Source organism: Telmatherina bonti (assembly GCF_933228915.1).
Source record: "Telmatherina bonti genome assembly, chromosome: 8".
Classification (NCBI taxonomy): Eukaryota; Metazoa; Chordata; class Actinopteri; order Atheriniformes; family Telmatherinidae; genus Telmatherina; species Telmatherina bonti.
Genome location: NC_136626.1, coordinates 6,106,148 through 6,129,006, shown reverse-complemented (window position 1 = coordinate 6,129,006; position 22,859 = coordinate 6,106,148). Strand labels below are relative to the sequence as shown.

The 22,859-nt window shown below is 46.5% G+C and overlaps 2 protein-coding genes across 2 annotated transcripts in view; both read right to left on the bottom strand.

Annotated features, from left to right (window-relative positions):
* cdc14ab (cell division cycle 14Ab) overlaps positions 1-14 on the bottom strand; it is a 46,484-nt gene extending 46,470 nt beyond the window's left edge. The window contains exon 1 of the mRNA XM_079245310.1: positions 1-14. This exon is cut by the window's left edge and continues 252 nt beyond it. The gene's annotated coding sequence lies outside the window, so the exon portion shown is untranslated.
* A 5,129-nt stretch (positions 15-5,143) lies between these two features.
* On the bottom strand, positions 5,144-11,902 carry rtca (RNA 3'-terminal phosphate cyclase). Its single transcript, XM_079245401.1, has 11 exons — positions 11,766-11,902; positions 11,522-11,622; positions 10,725-10,868; positions 10,519-10,642; positions 8,939-8,997; positions 8,717-8,858; positions 8,298-8,419; positions 7,682-7,740; positions 7,453-7,547; positions 7,073-7,177; positions 5,144-5,386 (listed from the first exon to the last, which is right to left on the bottom strand). The coding sequence occupies exons 1-11, from the start codon at positions 11,814-11,816 to the stop codon at positions 5,288-5,290; spliced, it is 1,101 nt and encodes a 366-aa protein (XP_079101527.1). The 5' UTR covers positions 11,817-11,902; the 3' UTR covers positions 5,144-5,287.
* Positions 11,903-22,859: the final 10,957 nt, after the last annotated feature.

Genomic DNA, 22,859 nt, shown 5'->3' with positions numbered 1-22,859 from the left:
AGCTTTCCTCCGTTCGCCTGGCCGTCTTTTCTCTTGTTTTGCTGCCCTTTTAAGCAGTAAATGTCTCCATGTTAGCTTTCCGAAGCACCAGCACTCTGACGAAGCTCCGAGAGTCTGAAACTCTGATTGTCCAAATCCCTCCTTAAGGCACGTTGCCGTGGCAACGGCGGCAACGGCGACGGCTCGAGCCAGCCGCAGCCAATCACCATGCAGGACGCTACGTCATGGTGCCTTCACGGTCCTCTGACAAACACGGAACTTTTCAGGCCTTTAGGTGTCAATGGGCACTGAGTGCGAAACGAACTAAAGTTAAATGTTTACTGCAAGGAATAAAGAAAAAAGTTTTTTTTAAAAATTGTGTTATGTGTCATTTATCCACTCACTGATTATCATGACTACTTTAACTATTTTAAAGTTTCTAAAACAACAACAGCAACTGCTGGCATGAATTCCTGGTGTTCTTGTTGAGGCCACAGTGCTACTAACCACTACTAACCACTGCCTGCAATTCTACACCAAACACAAATTATTCCAAAATATCTCCAAAAAATACACAGTTTTAATGTACAAAGTCAGAAACTGTTCTTGGCGTGTAATAATTTTCACATACAGGGTTAACTAGTGTATTTTTAAGCCTTTTTACTCACATTTTCTGAGATAAAACAAAAACAAAAATATTTATATTTAATCTATTAATTTCTTTAGATATTATATTTTATTTACATATTTATTTGCAATATTTACTTATTTCTGTTTGCATTACAGCATCCAGATCACAATGAGCTAACCAGAAGTGTCCAGCTCTGGTCCTCCAGCGATCCTGCAGGTTTTCTGGGTCTCCCTGCTCCAACACACCTGACTCGCATTGATCAGTCAGTGTGCAGAACTTCAGCAGATCCATTTGATGCCAGCAGGTATGTTGGAGCAGGGACACATGGAAAACCTGCAGACTGACGTTGAACATGCCTGATTTAAACGTGTCTTTCCATCAATGTGGAAAATCCAGCATTTCATTACGATGAAGAAACTTTTCCACATCTAGAAGATTAAACGTACATACGTGTACATTTGCACATGCATGTAGCAATCCAGACCCCTGAACGACTCCCCTCATCAAGTCTCACACATGAAGTCAGAACAAGTTTTCCTTCATTTTCTCAGGTTCCCTAGGAGGGTCTCCACAGTTTTTAAGACCCCCATCAGGTTCGGACCCTCGGTGTGTCGACAGACTCGGATCCGACATCAAAGCTTCTTCTTCTTCTTTTCACCATCAGAAACATCGATAGAATAAAACGTTTCGTCTCCCAGTAAGACCAGAAACTCCTCCAAACCTTCATCTTCATCAAGAAGACTGGATCTCTGGACTGGTCTCCAACAAGACTCCCCAAACAGGTCAGCTAGTTCAGACCACGGACCAGATCAAAGTTCAGACCGGAGGCCAACCAGAGTTAAGACCCGAGACCAGAGACCTGCGGCCAGAGTACACAAATGGGACCTGAGACCAAACCAAAATAAAGAACAAAGGCCAGGCTAGAGTCCAGACCAGAGACCGGAAACCAGAGGCCAGGCCGGAGTCCAGACCAGAGACCAGAGTCCACAATCCAGACCTGAGACCACACTATAGACCAGTGTCCACAATCCCGACCAGAGGCCAAACCAGAGTCCAGACCTGAGACCAAACCAAAATCAAGAACAAAGGCCAAGCTAGAGACCAGTGACCAGACTAGAGACCAGAGGCCAGGCCAGAGTCCAGACCAGAGATCAAACTAAAGTCAAGAACACAGGCCAGGCTAGAGACCAGAGACAAGACCAAAGACCAGAGACCAGGCCAGTGTCCAGACCTGAGACCAAACCAGAGACCAAACCAAAGTCAAGAACAAAGGCCAGGCTAGAGACCAGAGTCCAGACCAGAGACCAGAGGCCAGGCCAGAGTCCAGACCTGAGACCAAACCAAAATTAAGAACACAAGCCAGGCTATAGACAAGAGTCCAGACCAGAGTCCAGAGACCAGGCCAGTGTCCAGACCTGAGACCAAACCAGAGACCAAACCAAAGTCAAGAACAAAGGCCAGGCTAGAGACCAGAGTCCAGACCAGAGACCAGAGGCCAGGCCAGAGTCCAGACCTGAGACCAAACCAAAATTAAGAACACAAGCCAGGCTATAGACAAGAGTCCAGACCAGAGTCCAGAGACCAGGCCAGAGACCAGACCTGAGACCAAACCAGAGACCAAACCAAAGTCAAGAACAAAGGCCAGGCTAGAGACCAGAGTCCAGACCAGAGACCAAACCAAAATTAAGAACACAAGCCAGAGTCCAGACCAAAGACCAGAGACCAGGCCAGAGACCAGACCTGAGACCAAACCAAAGTCAAGAACAAAAGCCAGGCTAGAGACCAAAGTCCAGACCTGAGACCAAACCAGAATCCAGAGAGACGAGACCAGCAACCAGAATCCAGACCTGAGACCAAACCAGAATCTAGACTAGACCAACCATGGAGCAGCATTTAGCTGCTTGCTGTGTGGAATCCGCATCGTATGTTTGAACTGATCCAGATGTTTATTTTTAATCCGTTATAATCAAGTAAATTCAAATCATTTAGTGTTTTAATTTGATTCTTTTTGTTTCTACTGTTTTTATTTTAAGTTTTTTTCTTCATCACATTTCAGTTAGAAAACAGTTCAAAGCGCTTTACATAAAAACATCAGAAGGTTCGCAGGTGTTGGAAAGAGAAGACAGAAAAAAAACACAATAAAATCATAAATTACATTCAGATCATTAAAAGCCACATCAGTTCAAAGTTACGGTGCAGATTTTATCCAGGCTCACAGAAACTTTTTAACCTGGATGTAAAAAACTGTCGACATTCTGAGTTTCATCTCTACGGGAATCTGTTCAACTTGTCTTGAGCAAAACAGCTAAAGGCTGCTTCTCCAGGTTTAGTCTGGTCCCTGGACTGGATTCTGGACTCTGATTTGGATTCTGGTCTCTGGACTGGATTCTGGACTCTGATTTGGATTCTGGTCTCTGGACTGGATTCTGGACTCTGATGTCTGGACTGGATTCTGGTCTGGAATCTGGACACTGATGTCTGGACTGGTCTCTGGTCTGGATTCTGGACGGGATTCTGGTCTGGTCTCTGGTCTGGATTCTCAACCATGGTCTGAATTCTGGACTGGTCTCTGGTTGCTGGTCTGGACTCTGAACTCTGGTCTGGACTAGTGGACCTCAGTCTTTGGATCTAGGAGCTCTGCAGGTTTATATTCTCTGAACGTGTCACAGATGGATTCTGGACTCTGGTCTGGATTCTGTGAACCATCAGCAGGGTTTTAAAATCTGTCCTGACTGGAAACCAGTATAAACTGGAAACCAGATTTTAAAAGAGGTCATTAATGTGAATAAAAAGAATAAATCTTCCCTACAGACGGCGTGTTTTATTATAACGTGAATAAATGAAAGTTGTTCCGGCGCCTGCAGGAAGAATCTCACCTCTCTGATCTAAACAAGCAGCGGAAACAAGATGTTTACTCCGGTTAGCTTGTCGTTGTTTACACCTCCTTCATCACAATGATGACATCATCAGGACCAGCTGACCTGGTCCTAAACTCACCTGCGATCAGCGAGATCCAGACGCGGTTTGGAGCCGGTCCTGCTCCAGGTCCTGTTCCCGGCTGGAGGACCCGGGGGTCGTCCTGGTGCGTCCTCCAGGCCCCGGTGTCCGCCATCCTGCAGGGCGGCGAGCAGACTGCAAGGACGCGGCCGAGCCCGAGGAGGTGTCAGGTGACCCGGATCGGGTTACTGCTGGTCCCGGAGGGGACGGAGGTGTGAGCTTACAGCGTCCTCGGGTTTCACCACACATTCAGGTCTGAGCTGGACTTCCAGCTGTACACACTGTACATCAGCTCACCTGCTGCAGGTGAGCGAAGGAGGTCAGAGGGACAATCAACACGACACCGAGCTGATGACGCCATGGAAACAAGGCAGGGGCCACAGGAAGTCCTGGTCCACCTGCTAGAGTCTAGAACAGCTCGTTTGTTCTCCTTGTTTTCCATCCTGCAGGTAGAAACAGCCGACGTGACGGTCGAGTCCTGATGAGACGAGATCTTTACTGTAAAAACCGACTCAGAAACGTCGTTTTAAAGCCTCACAGATCCAAATCCTGCCATAAGACGTCAACAGTAAAACAAAAACTGATGTCTGATGCAGAAAAGACTCCAAAAATGTCTCAAATTCACAGGAAAAGACCAAAGTTAAGATGATTTCAGTAATTCAGCTTTAAAAATTCTTAGTTTTGTCTTCAGATCCCAGAATTTAAGCTTTAAAGGTGGAGTATGTAAGATTTTCAATATTTTCAAAATAAATTAACTAAAAAAATAACTATAATCATAATTAGTTTTTTTTTTAAACATGTAGGTTCCAGTCTGTCCATATTTGATGCGTTATTAAATTACAAGTTTAATTAATAACAAAGACCCTTCTTGAATGTTTGCCTACCAGTAAAAAAAAGTGCTTTTTGTCATTAATTAAACTTGTAATTTAATAACGCATCAAATATGGACAGACTGGAACCTACATGTTCAAAATAACTAGAATTATGATTGTAGTCATTTTATTAGTTAATTTATTTTGAAAATATTGAAAATCTTACACCTTTAAAGTCATTTAGTTTGACTCAGCTGAGCTTAAATTAGGTTAAAATCTGACTTTAATCATCAAAATCATCAATTAAAATCAGCTTTTATGTAAAAAACAAAACAAAACCCTTAGATTTTATTTAAATTCTAAAATTCTGAATGTGAAAGCAACAAACTCTGCGAAAATATCTGCGAAAATCAGGCAGAAATTAACTAAAATCTCTTTATAATCTGGTTTAATTGGTCAGATATTCACCAGTCCAGGTTTTATTTAACCATGATAAACCGACCACAGAACAGAAAACATCATTTTAAACATTTTCAAGTGAAACCAGGAATTTTAGCAAAAATCTGCTTTTACAAACAAGACACCTCAAACTGAATCCAAATGGTTGTCATGGTGACCATCAAAGTAAAAAACAGGAAAATCTGAATATTTTATCATCTTACAGTCAAACTCAACCAAAAGAGGGAAAATGAGGTTTAAATGAAGCAGAAAGTCGGGTTCATGTCTGGAAGAGTTTTATTTATTTAATTATTACAGTATTTAAAGAAAAACCCTGAGAGACAGAAGCTAAGAGGGTCGGCCGTGTCGAGAGCAGCTACGAGTCCAGCAGAGTGTGTTTTCAGTGTGTTTACAGAGTGTGTGTGTTTGGCTACAGGTTGGGGTTAACGGCTCCGGATCCTTGACATTCGATGATGAAGGTGACGCCGCTGCTCAGCTCGTCTTCGCACTTCGTTATTGTAAACTTTGCCTGCAGGAACAAGACAAAGTTCAAGCTTTCACGCTGCTGTGTTACCATGGTAACGGATGCCGAACACGTCAGCCTCCCTGGAGTTTGTACAGTTTCAGTATAAAATCAGTGAATGCAACAGCAGCACTCAGAGTTCAGCATGCTGAGACAAACGTCAGGAACTTTTCCACATTTCTGTCGATCAATGCAGATTGACGAGCCGATCAAAACGCACTGGAGTCGTTTTACGTCAGCAGCGTCGCACGTCCTCACGCTGGCCGGGGGAAAATATCATCTTTTGTCTATTTAAAGGCAGATCCTGCATCATTCCTCAGCCTGAACCCAAAGAAATCCACATTTCTGACCAGAACTCATGTTTAACAGTCATGACTAGATAAAAGGTGGGCGGAGCCTCCGTGGTGTCATCCGTAGGTTTCTGAAAAGCTGAACTGAAGCTTGATGGGCGGTTCCTACCATAGCCATGGCAACGTGGGGGTGGATGATGACTGACACCATCAAACTCTGAGCTGCCTGTAGCTGAGAGCTAACCAAGCTAACGCAGAGCTAACCAAGCTAACTCAGAGCTAACGAGCTAACTTAGCGCTAACAGAACTAACTCGAAGCTAACAAGCTAACTCAGCGCTAACCGAACTAACTCGAAGCTAACGAGCTAACCGAACTAACTCGAAGCTAACGAGCTAACCGAACTAACTCGAAGCTAACGAGCTAACCGAACTAACTTGAAGCTAACGAGCTAACTCAGCGCTAACTGAACAAACTCGAAGCTAACGAGCTAACCAAACTAACTTGAAGCTAACAAGCTAACTCAGCGCTAACCGAACTAACTTGAAGCTAACGAGCTAACTCAGCGCTAACTGAACAAACTCGAAGCTAATGAGCTAACGAAGGTAAGTGGCCTAAAACTAAGTCAAACTGTTAGCTGGCTAAAATTTGCGTTGTGCTACACTCTGCCTTCTTGCTGCCGTATATTGAGTACCTGTCAATCAAAAGGAGACGCCCCTAATTATGCAGAGTTTTGAGATTAATTTTTTTTTTTCTTCTGTTTTGTCTTGTCCATTGAAGCAAGCAGAATGATTATCTGGCTGCTGTATTCTGCTGAGCAAATTTACTTTGTCAAGGGGAGCTTTATAGATATAATGATCCCCTTGATTTTCTGGATGAGATGAAATTATATACATAAAACCGAGGAGTTAGAAAAAAATTCACAGTTGTCATAAAGGTAAACCTGACCTATTAAACCTAAAATGTTTTTGTTCCAGGCTGTAAACGTGTTTATTTCTGCTGTGAAGTTGGCCTTTTTGCAGGGCGGCGAGCAGACTGCGAGGACGAAGCCTTAACTGCAGTTTAGGCTTCACTTTAAACTGGTGGAGGTTAACGTTAGCAGTTAACTAGCGCACCTCTTGGTCAGAAACTCAATCAGCCACAACGTGCTTCCTTTCTATACGCTCATGCATCGCCGATTTCTGATTTCTAAGTTTTTATTTGAAAAAAAGTGAAATTAAAGGTGATTAAAACGTCAGCAGGATAAAGGAAGTCTGATGCCGTACAGGTGGGAAAACGGCTCATTTTATTTCTGAAGCGGAGGAATTTCTCAGACTCTGGAATGCAAAGAGGAACTCCCCCTGTTTCCATGACAACCGCACGTGTGTGTGTGTGTGTGTGTGTGTGTGTGTGTGTGTGTCAAACCTGAGTCAGCTGCTCCGCAATGTGGATGGCCGTCTGTGTGTGTAGCGTGACGGCGCCAGTTCGGATCCGAGACGTGCCCTTCGCCAACGCCATGAAGATGATGAGCTGAGGAGGAAGAGCAGCGAGGTCACAGTGATGTCACCAGGTGTGTGTGCGTGTCGGCGGCAGGTATGTGTGTGTGTCGGCGGCAGGTGTGTGTGTGTGTGTGTGTGTGTGTGTCGGCGGCAGGTGTGTGTGTGCGGGTGTGTGTGTCGGCAGCAGGTGTGTGTGTGTGTGTCGGAGGCAGGTGTGTGTGTGTGTGTGTCGGCGGCAGGTGTGTGTCGGCGGCAGGTGTGTGTGTGTGTGTCGGCGGCAGGTGTGTGTGTGCGAGTGTGTCTCACCTGATCCTGCAGAAACTCGTCCACGCAGCCGTTGTGTCTGATGTTTCTCAGCAACATCTCAGCAGCTTCGATACCAACTTTATCTGCATACACACCTGCAACACACACACACACACACACACACACACACCTGTCACACACAGATCCGACCTGGCAGACGAGGACAACCAGACGGCGTTTCCGTTTGTTCTCGGCGCTCTGGCGCCCCCTGCTGGTCAGGTGACCTCACCTTTCTTTCCCAGAGCGGAGCCAGCGAACAGACATCCTGTCGACGACTCTGCGATGATTCTGAGGAAGACAAGACAAGCCGGCCGTCATTTCACCGACATGACCAGGGAGGCGTCGACAGTTTAAACCTCCTGCTTCTCGTGTTACCAGGGATTCCCAACCTGCGGTCCTGGACCCCCAAAAGGGCCCCGAAGAACACAGGAGGCCCCTGAGGCTCGGAGCGTTCCCAGCTGGTGTGATTTAAATAAAGGCTGTGTCCACACAGAGACCAGCTGAGCCGACACACTTTTATCATGCTAGTTCCCATGGCAACAGAGTTTTAGGAGCAGAAAGTAAAAAAACAAAGCTACTTATTAGGCCCCGCCTCCTGCTTCAAGTCAGTCCTCGACCCCTTAGGTCAGTCCACTTCCTATTAGTCAGTTCTAGTCCAGGTCCCGTGGTCCAGGGTCTGGTCCAGGTCCCGTGGTCCAGGGTCTGGTCCAGGTCCCGTGGACCAGGGTCTGGTCCAGGTCCCGTGGACCAGGGTCTGGTTCAGGTCCCGTGGTCCAGGGTCTGGTCCAGGTCCCGTGGACCAGGGTCTGGTCCAGGTCCCGTGGTCCAGGGTCTGGGCGTCTTACATGATGCCGTTGCCGTTCCCGTAGGCCTTCTCCTTCTCCTGCAGCGGCTGGATGTTGATGTAAAGTTCTTTGATTTCCTTCCTGATGGTTCGGACCGCAGCAGCAGACATGTCTTTCGCCAGCTGAGGAAAAGAGAAACACCTTCAGCAGCAGAAAACACGCAGCCAGAACCAGGTTCTGGACGGGTTCTGGACTTTTCTTTAACAACGAGGTCAGAGGTGGGTAAACAGTGACATCTAGTGGCCGAAAGCGGCTACAGCAACCTCTTAATGCTCTGAAATAAACGCTCAGAAACGTAATCTGATTACTTTTTAAATAATTTCTACTGATTACATCATCATTACCCATTAAAGGTAATAATAAGCGTGTCGTTAAAAACCAGACAGGAAATTAAATGTGTGCAAGTGAGTAAAGTTTACTTTATAAGGCAGCACGCCGGCGACGTACGCCCTGCCATGGATCTTGGTGATGTTTCCTCTCTCCGTCATGGTGACGGGCTGCAGCTCTTTGACCGGATTCACCGTCACCATCACCTCACCTCCGCCTTTAGGGTAGTAACCCCTAACACACACACAGAAATACACACACACTGAAAACCTAAAATTCCACACAGTAAAACACACAAAGGTCGACATTCTGACCTCATTCTGATGTCGCAGTCAAAACGGACGCCGAACTTCTCGGCGATGGGTTTGAAGACCTGAAGGAGGAGAACAATGATGACTCGATCCATGCGGTGAAAGAGAGGGGGGGGGGGGGGGGGGGGGGGGGGGCAGTGAAACGCAAACACACAACAGCTTCCAACAGAATAAACATGCAGTGAAACATCTGGTAAAACTATTTCTACGTTTTAATTAAACAAATGCTGGAAAATCCTCCAAACGTCGGGAATCAGACATTTTCTGCTGTGATGTGATCTTAATTAACAAAGTAAAAACATGACAGCAGAGCCAGCGGTCCCTCTTCTGGACCCGCCGGCATCCAGGGAGGACCCGAAGAACACGTCGAACAGCAGGATCCACACGAATCTCGCTTCCTCCAACGGGTGAGAGCGCACATGGAGGAGTGCACCCTGCTATCAGACCCAATAGGGCTGCACGATTATGACCAAAAATAATAATCACGATTATTTTGAGCAATATTGTAATCACGATTATTAATCACGATCATTCATTATGTCTGGAAAAATATGTATTTTTAATGCACCACTTGTAAACAACCTACCTGCCAACTCTACATTATATATATTATATATATATATATATATATATATATATATATATATATATATATATATATATATATACACACACACACACACACACACACACACACACACACACACACATACAGGGAGAACATGCAAACTCCACATAGAAAGGCCACTGTCCAAACCTCGCCGCAGCCAAGGATCGAACCACCTTCTTGCTGTGGGTCACAGTCCTAACCACTATGCCACCGTGCAGCCCCTGGTATTAATTCTTTGTATTATAACATAGGTGATATTATGGGGTGGGAAGGGTGTAAAGAAAAAAACAACAAAAAAAAAAGCCTGTAGGACATCATGGAAGGATCTGCCTCCAACTGGACAGTCCACCAGCACCTTCCCACGATGTCCTCTACTGTTTGATTTTGTGCTTGTGTTGTTCGCTGTTCTAACTCATATGTAAGTCGCTTTGGATAAAAGTGTCTGCTAAATGACTGCAGAATAGAATAGCATAGCATAGCATAGCATAGAATAGAACAAGACAGAACAGAACAGAACAGAAAAGGCGGACTGATTCTCTATTTATCCATGCAACACCTGCAAATTTACTTACAACTTGTAAATGCTGAAAAATATTTATTTTTTATCATATTTAAATGACAGAAACGCAGCTGTAAAGTCAGGCAGGAAGATTAAAGTCGTGCATTCTGTCTGGACCCTTTCGGGAGACGGACAGGAAGTCTGGAGAGATTTACTCCTGCGGTGGTATACGTAGCCGATGTCGTGATGGGGACATACGTCTCTGTGGTGGAACTATCTGGAATCTGAAATAAAACTATCATGATTCATCCTGGCTTGTGTGCAGCGTCTGGAAGAACGTTAGATCTAACCTCCGTCATCCTAACTGCTTTCTACCCACAGCGACAGTGTTTACACAGATAGCAGCCATCGGCTTTGTGTATTTGTTGCGTTTACTGACCGTACGGTTTGTGAGAAGCGTGTAAAGAAAAGCACCTTGAGGGTGTAGTCTATCTGCGGAGCCATCTCTGCGTTGGTTCCTCCCTTCAGGCAGAGCTGTGAGGCGGCGTCGGCGTACAGAGCGCAGGGCAGCGCCACCTGCAGCAGCAGGCACACACTCCTGAAACACACACAGATCACAAACACAACATGTAACCACAGAGCGCATCGCCACCACATTGCCGCCGCTGACAGGTCCTCACCCTGCGGTCTGCGTGTCGGCCGTGTGGTTGCCAGACCGGATCTTCCCTGGAGTCAGACTGATGTCGGTGGATCCGATGCTGGCTCCCTGCAGACTCCCCGAACACAGATCTGAGACCAGCTGCAGGCCGCTCAGGTGCTGTGGTCTGAACACACACACCAGACATCAAATCAATGAAAACCAGATTAAATTCTCTGCAAACGGCATCCAGAGACTCGTTTATCAATTCTTCTTTTGCTGCTTTTATTCACTAAACACAGAAAAATACACACAACAGTAGCTTTTACAGAGTAGAAGTCCTTTTTTTTTTTTTAGAAAATCTCCAAAGACAAGATCTGTCAAGCAACAAACCTAATCAATAAAATCCATTCAAATTCTGCAGAAACATCAGTTTTCTGGGAAAACAAGCAGAAAACAAGCAATCTGAAATCTTGAATAAAAAGTTGAATTAATAAACATTTAGTTTTAATTAAATGAGGTCCAGTTAAAGGCAGGACATGAATAAAATGATTAATAAATGAAGTGATCTGCAGATAAACTGGTTTTAGGGATATTTTAATGAGTCTCTTTTCAGCCTTTTCTGCATAGAAGCTGCTTATTGTTGGAAAAAGTTTCCAATCAGCAGGTTTAAGATGGAAATCAGAGGTTTAAACTCGACAAAGTGATCAGTTTTGTATCAATACAGCAGCACTGGCATTTATAACAAAGCGTGATTGTTGTTTTTGTTAATTTTTGCTGATTAACTTGTGCACCAACCTGAATCAATAGGCTAACGTTAGCCTGCTAGCAGGGACCCACCTGAGACCCGGGCTGCTCCTCCCGGCTCGGACTTTGCTGATCTTGATGGCTGAACCAGTTATGCAGCTGAGAGCAGCAGAGACTCTCAGGATCTGTCCGCCCTGCAAACAATCAAAAACCGGTTTAAAGAGAAGCGACTTCCGTCAGGAGTTGCTAGCCGCCGCCGCTAGCCTTCTGTTAGCATGGTGTCGGCGTGCAGCGGTAGCGGTGGTCGTTCCTCCGTGAAAACAGAGAAAGTACTCACTCCTTCCATCACGCTTCCATCTATCTCCACCGCCGCAGATTCCATCTCCATTCACAATTATTCCACTTCAACTTTTCCACGGATGCAGTAGTCCCGCACAACTGCGGTAATTCCCGACTCTTCTGATGGGCTGCCCGCGAACGAGCCGGCTCGATGGTCTGATTCTTTGTAGTGAACGACAAGAGCCGAACCGGAAAAATTCGAACCGAATCCTTAAAGGTTTATTTTAATGGGTACACCGTGGGGCCAGTCCATGAAAAATGCTAAATAAGACTATTATCATGCCATTATGAGACGGAAAGAAGGGGCCACGGTGAGAAAGTTGCATAAAACTTAAATTAGTCAACCCAAAGTTAAACATTACATTTTCATTTCTATCCGGGATAAAGTATTTTTCATTAAAGAAAAACTTTTAAATTTTGACAAATTTTTCTCCACCCGAAAGCTAATCATTAATTTATCCTATCTGCACGCTTAACTCTTTCTGTATAAAGAACTTAGTAAGGTTTTGACTCTTTCTCCGTCAGCCATGATCCACATCAAAATGGTCAGTGTGTTGATGTTCCAAGGTGTAAAAATACATTGATCTACTGATCTACTTCAATCTGGCTTTTAACACTGTGTGAGTTGTGTGGTCCTCTGTGTCTTTTATTTGTTTTAATTTTCTTTTTAATTATTTTATTGGTTATTTATTTATTTTTAATTGTTTTACCTGGTTTTATTCATTTAACAACATTATTCTTTTATTTTGTTATATTCGACTCTGTACAGCACTTTGGCAACATTCTGTTTTTAAAAATGGGCTTTATAAATAAAGTGGATTGGATTGGATTTATGTGTTGCTGCATCAGATTCACAGTTGGCTCATATTTTCCATGAAGCAGTAAAATGTCCATTCATCCATCCATCCATCCATCCATCCATCTTCTGCCACTGTCAGGTTGTGGGGGCAGCAGCCTAAGCAGGGAAGCCCAGACTTCCCTCTCCCCAGCCACATTTGACAACTCTGCAGGGGGATCCGGAGGCGTTCCCAGGCCAGCCGAGAGATATAATCCCTCCAGCATGTCCTGGGTCTTCTCCGGGGTCTCCTCCCAGAGGGACGTGCCCGGAACACCTCACCAGGGAGGTCCAGGAGGCATCCTGACCAGATGTCCGAGCCACCTCAATTGGTTCCTCTCAATGCGGAGGAGCAGTGGCTCTACTCTGATCTCCTCCCGGATGACCGAGCTCCTCACCCTATCTCTAAGGGAGAGCCCGGCCACCCTGCGCAGGAAACTCATTTCAGCCGCTTGTATTTGCGTTTTCTTGCTTTTGGTCATTACTATAGACTGTGTATTTAAAAATGGGTGAAGCCTCCAAGACGTTACCAGTAAGTTTCTGGAAAGCTGAAGTGAAGTTGCTGCTTGTTCCCACAGCTCAAAACCATCGGTGAGGGTAGGAACATAGCTTCACTGGTGCAGACTTCACATTCCTACAGATCAGCCTGTCGATCTTGCGCTCCATCCTTCCCTCACTCGTGAACAAGACCCCGAGATATTTAAACTCCTCCACTTGAGGCAGGACCTGACTCCTGACCCGGAGAGGACAATCCACCCTATTCCAATTGAGGACTATGGTCTCATAATTGGATGTTCTGACTCTCATCCCAGCCGCTTCACACTCGGCCACAAATCGCTCAAGTGAGAGCTGGAGATCAAGACCAGATGAAGCCAACAGGACCACGTCATCTGCAAAAAGCAGGGACCCAATCCTGAGACCACCAAGTCGGATCCCCTCAACACCTCGGCTACGCCTAGAAATTCTGTCCATATAAGTTATTAACAGAATCGGTGATAAAGGGCAGCCTTGGCGGAGTCCAACCCTCGCTGGAAATGAATCCGACTTACTAAAGGCAATGCGAACCAAGCTCTGACACCTGTCATACAGGGACCGCTCGTACAAGGGGGTCTGGTACCCACTACCCCCAGAGTACCCCCAACAGGAGCCCCAGGGGGACACAGATCCAAAATTCGAATCTGAAATTCGACTATCCGACAGACCCTCCTCTCCAGGACCCCTGAATAGATCTTACCAGGGAGGCTGAGGAGTGTGATTCCCATGTAATTGGAACACACCGTCTGGTCCCCCTTCTTAAAAAGGGGGACCACCACCCCAGTCTTCCAATCCAGCGGCACTGTCCCCGATGTCCACGCGATGCTGCAGAGGCGTGTCAGCCAGGACAGCCCCACAGCATCCAGAGCCTTAAGGAACTCCGGGCGGATCTCATCCACCCCCGGGGCCTTGCCGCCAAGGAGCTTTTTGACCACCTCAGCGACTTCAGCCCCAGAGATAGGAGAGTGACCCCTTAGTCCCCCAGCTCTGCCTCCTCCTAAGAAGACATGTTGGTAGGATTGAGAAAGTCTTCGAAGTATTCCCTCCACCGACCCACACGTTGCCAGTTGAGGTCAGCAGCTCCCCATCTCCACTGTACATGGTATTGACGGAGCACTTCTTCCCCCTCCTGAGCCACCGGATGGTGGACCAGAATCGCCTTGAAGCCATCCGGAACTCTTTCTCCATGGCCTTTGCCAAACTTCTCCCACACCCGAGTTTTTGCCTTGGCGACAGCCGAAGCCACATGCCGCTTAGCCTGTCAGTACCGATCAGCTGCCTCCAGAGTCCCACAGGCTAAGAAGGCCCGATAGGACTCCTTCATCAGCTTGACGGCATCCCTCTTAGCTGGTGTCCACCAACGAGTTCTGGGCTTACCGCCACGACAGGCACCAACGACCTTGTGGCCACAGCTTTGACTGGCCGCCTCAACAATGGAGGCATGGAACACAGCCCATTCGGACTCAGTGTCCCCTCCCTCACTCGGGACATGTTCGAAGCTCTGCTGAAGGTGGGAGTTGAGGTTCACTCTGACGGGGGACTCAGCCAGACGTTCCCAGCAGACCCTCACAACACGTTTGGGCCTGCCAGATCTGACCGGCTCCACCCCCCTCTTCACCCGAATGTCCAAGGCATGTAGCCGCAAGTCTGACGATACGACTACAAAATTGATCATCGAACTGCGGCCCAGGGAGTCCTGATGCCAGGTGTACATATGGACACTCTTATGTTGGAACATGGTGTTCCTTATGGACAATCCATGATGAGCACAGAAGTCCAATAACAAAACACCATTTGGGTTCAGAGGGGGGGACCATGCCTCCTAATCACTCCCCTCCAGGTCTCACTGTCATTGCCCATGTAAGCATTGAAGTCCCCCAGCACAACAATGGAGTCCCCAGAAGGAGCAAAAGGAGTAAAATGTCTCAGTTTCCAAATCTGATCTGTTGTTTATCTAACACAGCTGCTCTTTAGAAGAAGGGGCAGAGCAGACTCCACCTACTGAGGAGACTCGGGTCTTTTGAAGTGCAGGGAGAACTCCTGAGGACTTTTTATGACTCTGTGGTGGCATCTGCCATCTTCTATGGAGTGATTTGCTGGAGCAGCAGCACCTCATCAGCAGACAAGAAGAGACTGAATAGACTAGGAACAAAATATCTGCAAAAGGTTGATTAAATAGCATCTGAAACTGACTTATCTGTGTTTAAACTACATTTGTGATGTAAGGAATCTATGTAAGACGCTCTTGTAAGACCAAAAGACTCTCAGGGGGCAGTGGCTCAGAGTCGGAGAGCCAGTTGTCCTGTGATTCAGAGGTTGGTGGTTCAAGTCCTACTTCCCTACCCTGCAGCCCTGAGGTGGGCACAACCCTGGATACATGCAGAGGGTTGTGTCAGGAAGTGTAAAATATGTGCTGAAGTGTGATGAGGCTTCCATACCTGCTCAGTAATTTGCTGTGGCGACTCAATCAGGGGGAAAAGCTTAAAGGGGAAGACTTAATACTATAACACTTACACTACAATTTGATGCATTGATAGATTTCTGTATTCCTGACTTTAGGTGTCCAGAAGATGGCGCTGCAGCTTCAGGTGCCTCCAGTGACTGAATCTTGTGGATAGTTGTCTGACAAGAATTGTGTTTTACGTCAGGTGTTTTGGGGTTTGCAGAACAGTCTTTAGTCACAACAGACTTCTTGAGACGTTTCCAGAGAAAGATTAGTTTAAACATATGCATACATAAATACAGTAAAACCAGAGTTTGTTCAGTTCAAATAATTTCCCATGTTCTGGGGAGGACCCGTCCCTCCATCAGACCGGTTCAGATCCTGGTTCTGGGGAGGACCCGTCCCTTCTTCAGACCGGTTCAGGTCCTGGTTCTGGGGAGGACCCGTCCCTCCATCAGACCGGTTCAGATCCTGGTTCTGGGGAGGACCAGTCCCATCTTCAGACCGGTTCAGATCCTGGTTCTGGGGAGGACCTGTCCCTCCATCAGACCGGTTCAGATCCTGGTTCTGGGGAGGACCAGTCCCATCTTCAGACCGGTTCAGATCCTGGTTCTGGGGAGGACCAGTCCCATCTTCAGACCGGTTCAGATCCTGGTTCTGGGGAGAACCAGTCCCTCCACCAGACCGGTTCAGATCCTGGTTCTGGGGAGGACCCGTCCCTCCATCAGACCGGTTCAGATCCTGGTTCTGGGGAGGACCCGTCCCATCTTCAGACCGGTTCAGATCCTGGTTCTGGGGAGGACCAGTCCCATCTTCAGACCGGTTCAGGTCCTGGTTCTGGGGAGAACCAGTCCCTCCACCAGACCGGTTCAGGTCCGATGGACAGTCAGAAGTAAACGGCGGTGAGTCAGTTTGTTCAGGTGTGTGAAGGCCAGAGGAAGATGGTCCTGATGATGGTCCTGCAGTGTGTGTGTGAGGGAAGGGGGTGAAAGTGTGTACTGTGTCGGGTCTGCTGAACCCAGTCGGGTCACTGCTGATGTGTGATGAGGAATTTAAACGTCTCCACCACTTCCTCCCTTGTTCTCTAGTTCTAAGTCATCTTTGTTTTGCTTATCAATACAAACTCTGTTATTCCGTTACCATGGAGACACCATCACACTTTGACTCAGGTGTTTTACTGATGATGAGTCATCAGAGATGATTGACACAAAGAAGGAAATGACCTGACAACCAGGTAATGCTGATCTAAGTGTGTGTGTGTGTGTGTGTGTGTGTGTGTGTGTGTGTGTGTGAATGTTGAATGCAGACATCAGTTTTGGCCTGTAAACAACAGAAAATCTTGCATAATGTCCCTTTAAACAAGGATAAATAAACATAAAGTCAAGCTTCTCAAACAAAATGAAGGAAACTGACCAAATAATCAGGAAATAATCAGTAACTTACACTCTGGTTGATCAAAACACACAAAAGGAAAACAAAGAATGTAAATAGCAAAGTGAAGAGTCAGAAGAAGTGTCTGATGCATGGAGAAGATAAGATCCTGTAGGTGGACTGACCATACGAAGGACACGCGAGTGTGACACAAGCAGAACCAACGTTTCCACCATGATGAGTAAACGTATAAACAACAGCTCTCACATGTTTACATCACAAACGGAGGTGAAAACATGCAGACTTCCAGAAACCATGTGGTTGTAGGCGTCCATCACAGATTGTTGTCATTACCAGTGCTGACTGACAGTTTTCTCTTCCCAGTGAGGACCAGTGACTTCCCAGCAGCAACCAGACCTCAGCCTGGTTCTTTCAACCCCTGCAGGTTTATGTTTCTCTCCCCATCCAGCTGCACGTTGTTCACATTTAAGATGATGAACGATGTGTTTGTGTCCAGCTGTATCCGTCTCCCCCTTGCTGTGTTACATATGGTTTGATCCTGGTTTGTGATTGGCCACATGGCGGGCCCGTAAGTCTAAAATCTACTCAGGAAGGCACTTTCATCTCCTGCTTTAAACCCAAGTAATAAATTCATGGATTTATGCTTTAATATACATCATTATCACAAAAACAGGGTGGATTGCCCTCTCCGGGTCGGGAGTCAGGTCCTGACTCAAGTGGAGGAGTTTAAATATCTCGGGGTCTTGTTCACGAGTGAAGGAAGGATGGAGCGTGAGATGGACAGACGGATCGGTGCGGCGTCTGCAGTAACGCGGACTCTGCGCCGGTCTGTCGCGGTGAAGAAGGAGCTGAGCCAGAAGGCGAAGCTCTCGATTTACCAGTCGATCTACGTTCCTACCCTCACCTATGGTCATGAGCTGTGGGTCGTGACCGAAAGAAGGAGATCTCGTATACAGGCGGCTGAAATGAGTTTCCTGCGCAGGGTGGCCGGGCTCTCCCTTAGAGATAGGGTGAGGAGCTCGGTCATCCGGGAGGAGATCAGAGTAGAGCCACTGCTCCTCCGCATCGAGAGGAACCAGTTGAGGTGGCTCGGGCATCTGGTCAGGATGCCTCCTGGACCTCCCTGGTGAGGTGTTCCAGGCACGTCCCTCTGGGAGGAGAACCCGGGGAAGACCCAGGACACGCTGGAGGGATTATATCTCTCGGCTGGCCTGGGAACGCCTCGGGATCCCCCCCGCAGAGTTGGCAAATGTGGCTGGGGAGAGGGAAGTCTGGGCTTCCCTGCTTAGGCTGCTGCCCCCGCGACCCGACCCCGGATAAGTGGCATATGGATGGATGGATGGATGGATGGATGGATGGATGGATGGATGATGGATGGAATATGGATGATGGATGGATGGATGGATGGATGGATGGATGGATGGATGGATGGATGGACAGATGGATGATAATCATCGGTCTATGTCTGTTTCTTATGACTGAAAATCACTTCTTACTGTTCTGTAAATATATTTGACTTGGTTTTGCTTTCCTGTTTCCTGACATGTGTGTGAAGTTATTTAAAAACGGCATTTGTTGCTTTAACTTTTAGTTCTTTGTACTATCTGTAATGTTGTTTTTTTTTTACAATTAATTTCTATTTTTATTTTGTGAGAATAAAAGAATACATTGATTATATTCAGATGAGCATGATTACTTTTGCCATTCACAATTTTTCGTTCAAAGAACAGAACAAAAAAAACCCATTTAAAATCTTTTAACAAACTGGGAAAGAGATGCCTATATGGACTGGCTGATTCAGAAATGACTACCAGGGAGTTTAAAGTAGAGTGTCCGTAACACAAACCAGTATCTATGTAGAAAAGGCCTCAAAGTCACCAGTGTGATGTTCTACTGTTCTATAATCAGGTTCATTTTGCTTGTCAGTATGTGGTCACCTCAGGGATAAAGTCACGTAGGGTTAATAAACTTATACAGGCATGCAGAGAGTTGGTCGACAGGTGGGCTACAGTGGTGTGGGGACCTGAGTTCTGGTTTGGTTGGTGTGTGCGTAAGTAACTGGAAACCACACACACTGTCCCACACATCCCCACCTTTCCTGAAATAAAGACAAGAGGAAAAGATCGGATCAGCCTCCAGCCCTTTTATTCACGTTGTACTCTGATTAAAGCCAGATTGGCTTTAAGAAGTGCTCTGGCCGGCACCACAGCCCAGGGCGAACCTGGTGATAATTCCAGAACAATCACCTTCCAGTCCCTTCAGAACAATTTAAGTCCAGTTAAACATTCACTTGTAAACTACAGTAACAGTAAGATCATTTATCTTATACAGTAAGATAAATGTGTTTTTCTGAAGGCGAAAGGAGAAATAAATGTTTTCCATGAGAACAATGACATTAACGATACCTGTCCACTCCTGTATCGGTGGGTCAGGGAGCAGCCAGTGTCTTGTTTTGTTTTGTTTTGTTTTTTAATAGTTATCAAAATATTAAACAAATAGTCATCAGTTGTCCTGACTTGTGAACAGAAATTTAATGGAAATGAGGTGGAAAAGTGCGGCAGATTGGTGTCAAACAGGCCGTTTAATACTTTATGAAACTCTGTCCAGAAGGATTTAACCCCTGGGCACTGCCAGGAGAACCTGTCCTGTTTGTGTAATAACATGTGCTATAGCTTTTATAACCACTAGGTGGCGTGATTGCGCTACATATAACACAGATACCAAACCTCTAATGTGGCATTCCAGAGAGGAGTGTGTTGAGCCACATGAAAGAAACACTCAGAAACCTCCTCATTCTGGGTGTCTTATGAACACAACCACCTCTTCTGTTTATGTCACAAACACTGGCATGTTGGGGTGTTACTTCTGTTGTGTGCTGATGTCAGAGAAGCAGAGAAAGTTTCATTTAAAAAGAAATCTGTCATACATTTGTTATGTCATAACAGTCATTTTAGAGCTGAAGGGAAGAATAGAAAGTTTATTTTTTAACATTTATTTTATAGTTACACTTTGTCATGTCACATTGTCCCACGCTTACGAGGTCTTTGTCCCACGGGAGAACTGGGAATAAACCAGTAAAAGGCGTTAAAAATGTTCAGGAAAGTTTTGATCAACTGTTTATTAATTTTTCATTTGAACAGCAGATGGTGTGTGTGTGTGTGTGTGTGTGTGTGTGTGTGTGTGAAAGAGAGAGAGGGAGGATTCTTTCTTTCCTTCATGTTACTCTCAGCCAATAGCTTTTCCCACCTTGATGACGTAGGCTACTCTATAAAAGCTCCACGCGCGACAGTCGGACACATTGCGCGAGGTGGAGAGATGAGGATGTGCAGCGCGAGCCAGACAAGCCTCCTCAGCGAGCTGTTAGTCGGTAAGAATTTATGGAAATCTTGTGAAGTCAGGTGTTGAGGGAGCTGTGGACACATTATGACGTCATAACCTGATAGTTTCAGCACGCGCAGAACTAATTATTGAACCATTAATATTTTATGGAAATGATGCATTTTTATTCTTGTCCAGCAGAAACGATTCATTTAGTCAAAGATGAGTAGTAACAGTGTGATTTACTGGAAGCAGAACGAGCCGGCGCGCGCGTCCGTGTGTGTGTGTGTGTGTGCGCGCGCGCGCGCGTGTGCATGCGTGTTGCTTTTCTAATCACGAACATCCAAGTAGCAGATCAGCCTGTTTCTCTGATCTGCTTTTCCACCTTCAGACATGAAGCTATGACGTCATAAGGCGACGTGATGTACTGTAAATTCCGCTACATGACGACATCAAACTCTCTCTGACCGAGCTGTAAAACTGATGCAAAAGTTAGGAACCATGCACGGGCGCAACGTGTCGTGGGACAGTTTTGCACAGAACAGCGCAACAAGGACGGATAAATGGACGGAACCAGTTAGATAAACAGGCAAAAATGTCTGAGTGAACACCCCCCCCCCAACTCCCTTCCTAGTGTCATCTGTGTCCCAGGTGAGGATGCGCCTTGCACACATCCACGTGAACCACCGCCTCTGAAACACACCCACCTCTGACATACTACTTTCCGCAGTCTGAGTCACGTGACTTGGCGCTGAGAGGGGGTTTCCTCTGCTGTGATTTCAGCTGGAACGTCATGAAGAATTTGCTCCAGATTTCCAGTTTTACCAGCAGAAACTGGCAGACTTGTGTTTCCTTGGAGTTCCCTACAGTCAGTGAAAGGAAGAAAAACACTCACCTGTTTTCTGTTGTTTGTGCTTCAGGTGTGGCGACGCTGCTGGTCTTTTATCTTCTTCCAGTTGCAGCAGAGTCTTCAACCTGCAACGTCACTCGGCTCTCAAATGGTGCGTTCAGGTACCATCTGGCTGCGCGGCCCAGTTCCCCCAACTGCACCACATCCTGGGAGGACTTCTGCGTAAGTCCACTTTATTTCATCACTGATGGTCTTTCATAGCATCTTGTTGAGAAGCTGATCCTGGAGGGTTAGAGTCAGGAGGAGGAGAAGGAGGAGGAGGAGGAGAAGGAGGAGGAGGAGGAGGAGGAGGAGGAGGAGAAAGACAAAGACAAGGAGGAAGAGGAGGAGGAGGAGGAGGAGGAGAAAGACAAAGACAAGGAGGAAGAGGAGGAGGAGGAGGAGAAAGACAAAGACAAGGAGGAAAAGAGGAGGAGGAGGAGGAGGAGGAGGAGAAAGACAAAGACAAGGAGGAAGAGGAGGAGGAGTGTTGGTGCATCAGTGGAGACGATGGAACGTCTCATCGCCCTGTAAATGTCTCACCGGGTCGTTTTTTGCAACTTTTCTTCACAAGTTAGTTGAACTTCTGGAGCTGGACCGGCGAGCTCGAGTCGTGATGTTCAGACCTGAAAACAGTCCAACCGAGACGGTTGTTCACAGCTCAGGTCCTGCTCTGGTTGTGTTTCGGTCTGTAACGCATCAAGCAGGCCTCGCTGAGACGCGCTGACAGGTTTAACCCTTTAATGCTGGATGTAAACATGCAGCATCACTTTGTGGTAAAAACTGCTCTAAACCTCAAACCCAGTCTGGTACGGCTCCTCGGACCACACAAGAAGACTGCACGAGTTTTTCCATCTCGCTTGGTAACAAACGGAAACACACCGTCAGGCTTTACAAGACCTGATGCGTCTACAGGTTTAATTAGAAATGTTGCATTACGCGCCGGCGGCTTAAATCCAAATAGTCTGGTGTCCCCGAGGAAAAGTCAGGAGACAACGTTCCTCAGAGAAAACAGTCAGAACAGCAGAAATATTCAGGAATTATTCACTAAAAACTTTGCTGCTTCATTGTCAGGGCTTGGTCATCGTGAGGGACTCGAAGTTCAACAGAAGCCTTGTTGAAAACGTGACGGAGGACAACGTCGACCTGAAGGTTTGCCTGGACTTCCTGCGCCACACGACCCAATGCCATCAGGTAAACAAAGCAAAGTTCAACACAGAAGGAAAGCCTGAAACGTGCACAGTGAAACCAGATTCATGTCTCCTAGAAGGCTGGAGAGTCAGCAGGACGTTGCTACGTAATGCCGTCATGACCTCTGACCTTTGCTGTTTATGACACTGTGGATGAGTCGGACGTTCCTGGAAGTTTTCTGTGTGATAAAGGGATCCGGATGGATCTGCAGAGTCCCAGTCTGGTTCTTTAGACAGTTAAAGGAGCAACCTGGAAGTGTTTCTGGAACCTCGCTGCCTCCGTCTTCCTGAAAAGCCTCCAACGTTCTGTTTAAAGCTTCTGGAGGTGTTTCTACCCCGATGCTTCTGGTTTTACATTCATATGAAACAGAAACGGGAAACCAGGAAGAGAGACATGTCTGGACATGTCCTGCAGACAGAAACCTGCTGCAGACCCAGATGGCTGAAATCAGGTGATGCTGCGGTCACTCCGTTTGACAGAAACTTTCTTT

Coding starts and splice junctions, on each gene's coding strand:
- rtca (XM_079245401.1), bottom strand. CDS start 11,816: ATGGAGATGGAATCTGCGGCGGTGGAGATAGATGGAAGCGTGATGGAA. Junction 11,623..11,765: donor ATGGAAGCGTGATGGAAGGA/GTGAGTACTTTC, acceptor GATTGTTTGCAG/GGCGGACAGATCCTGAGAGT. Junction 7,741..8,297: donor GGGAACGGCAACGGCATCAT/GTAAGACGCCCA, acceptor TGTCTTCCTCAG/AATCATCGCAGAGTCGTCGA.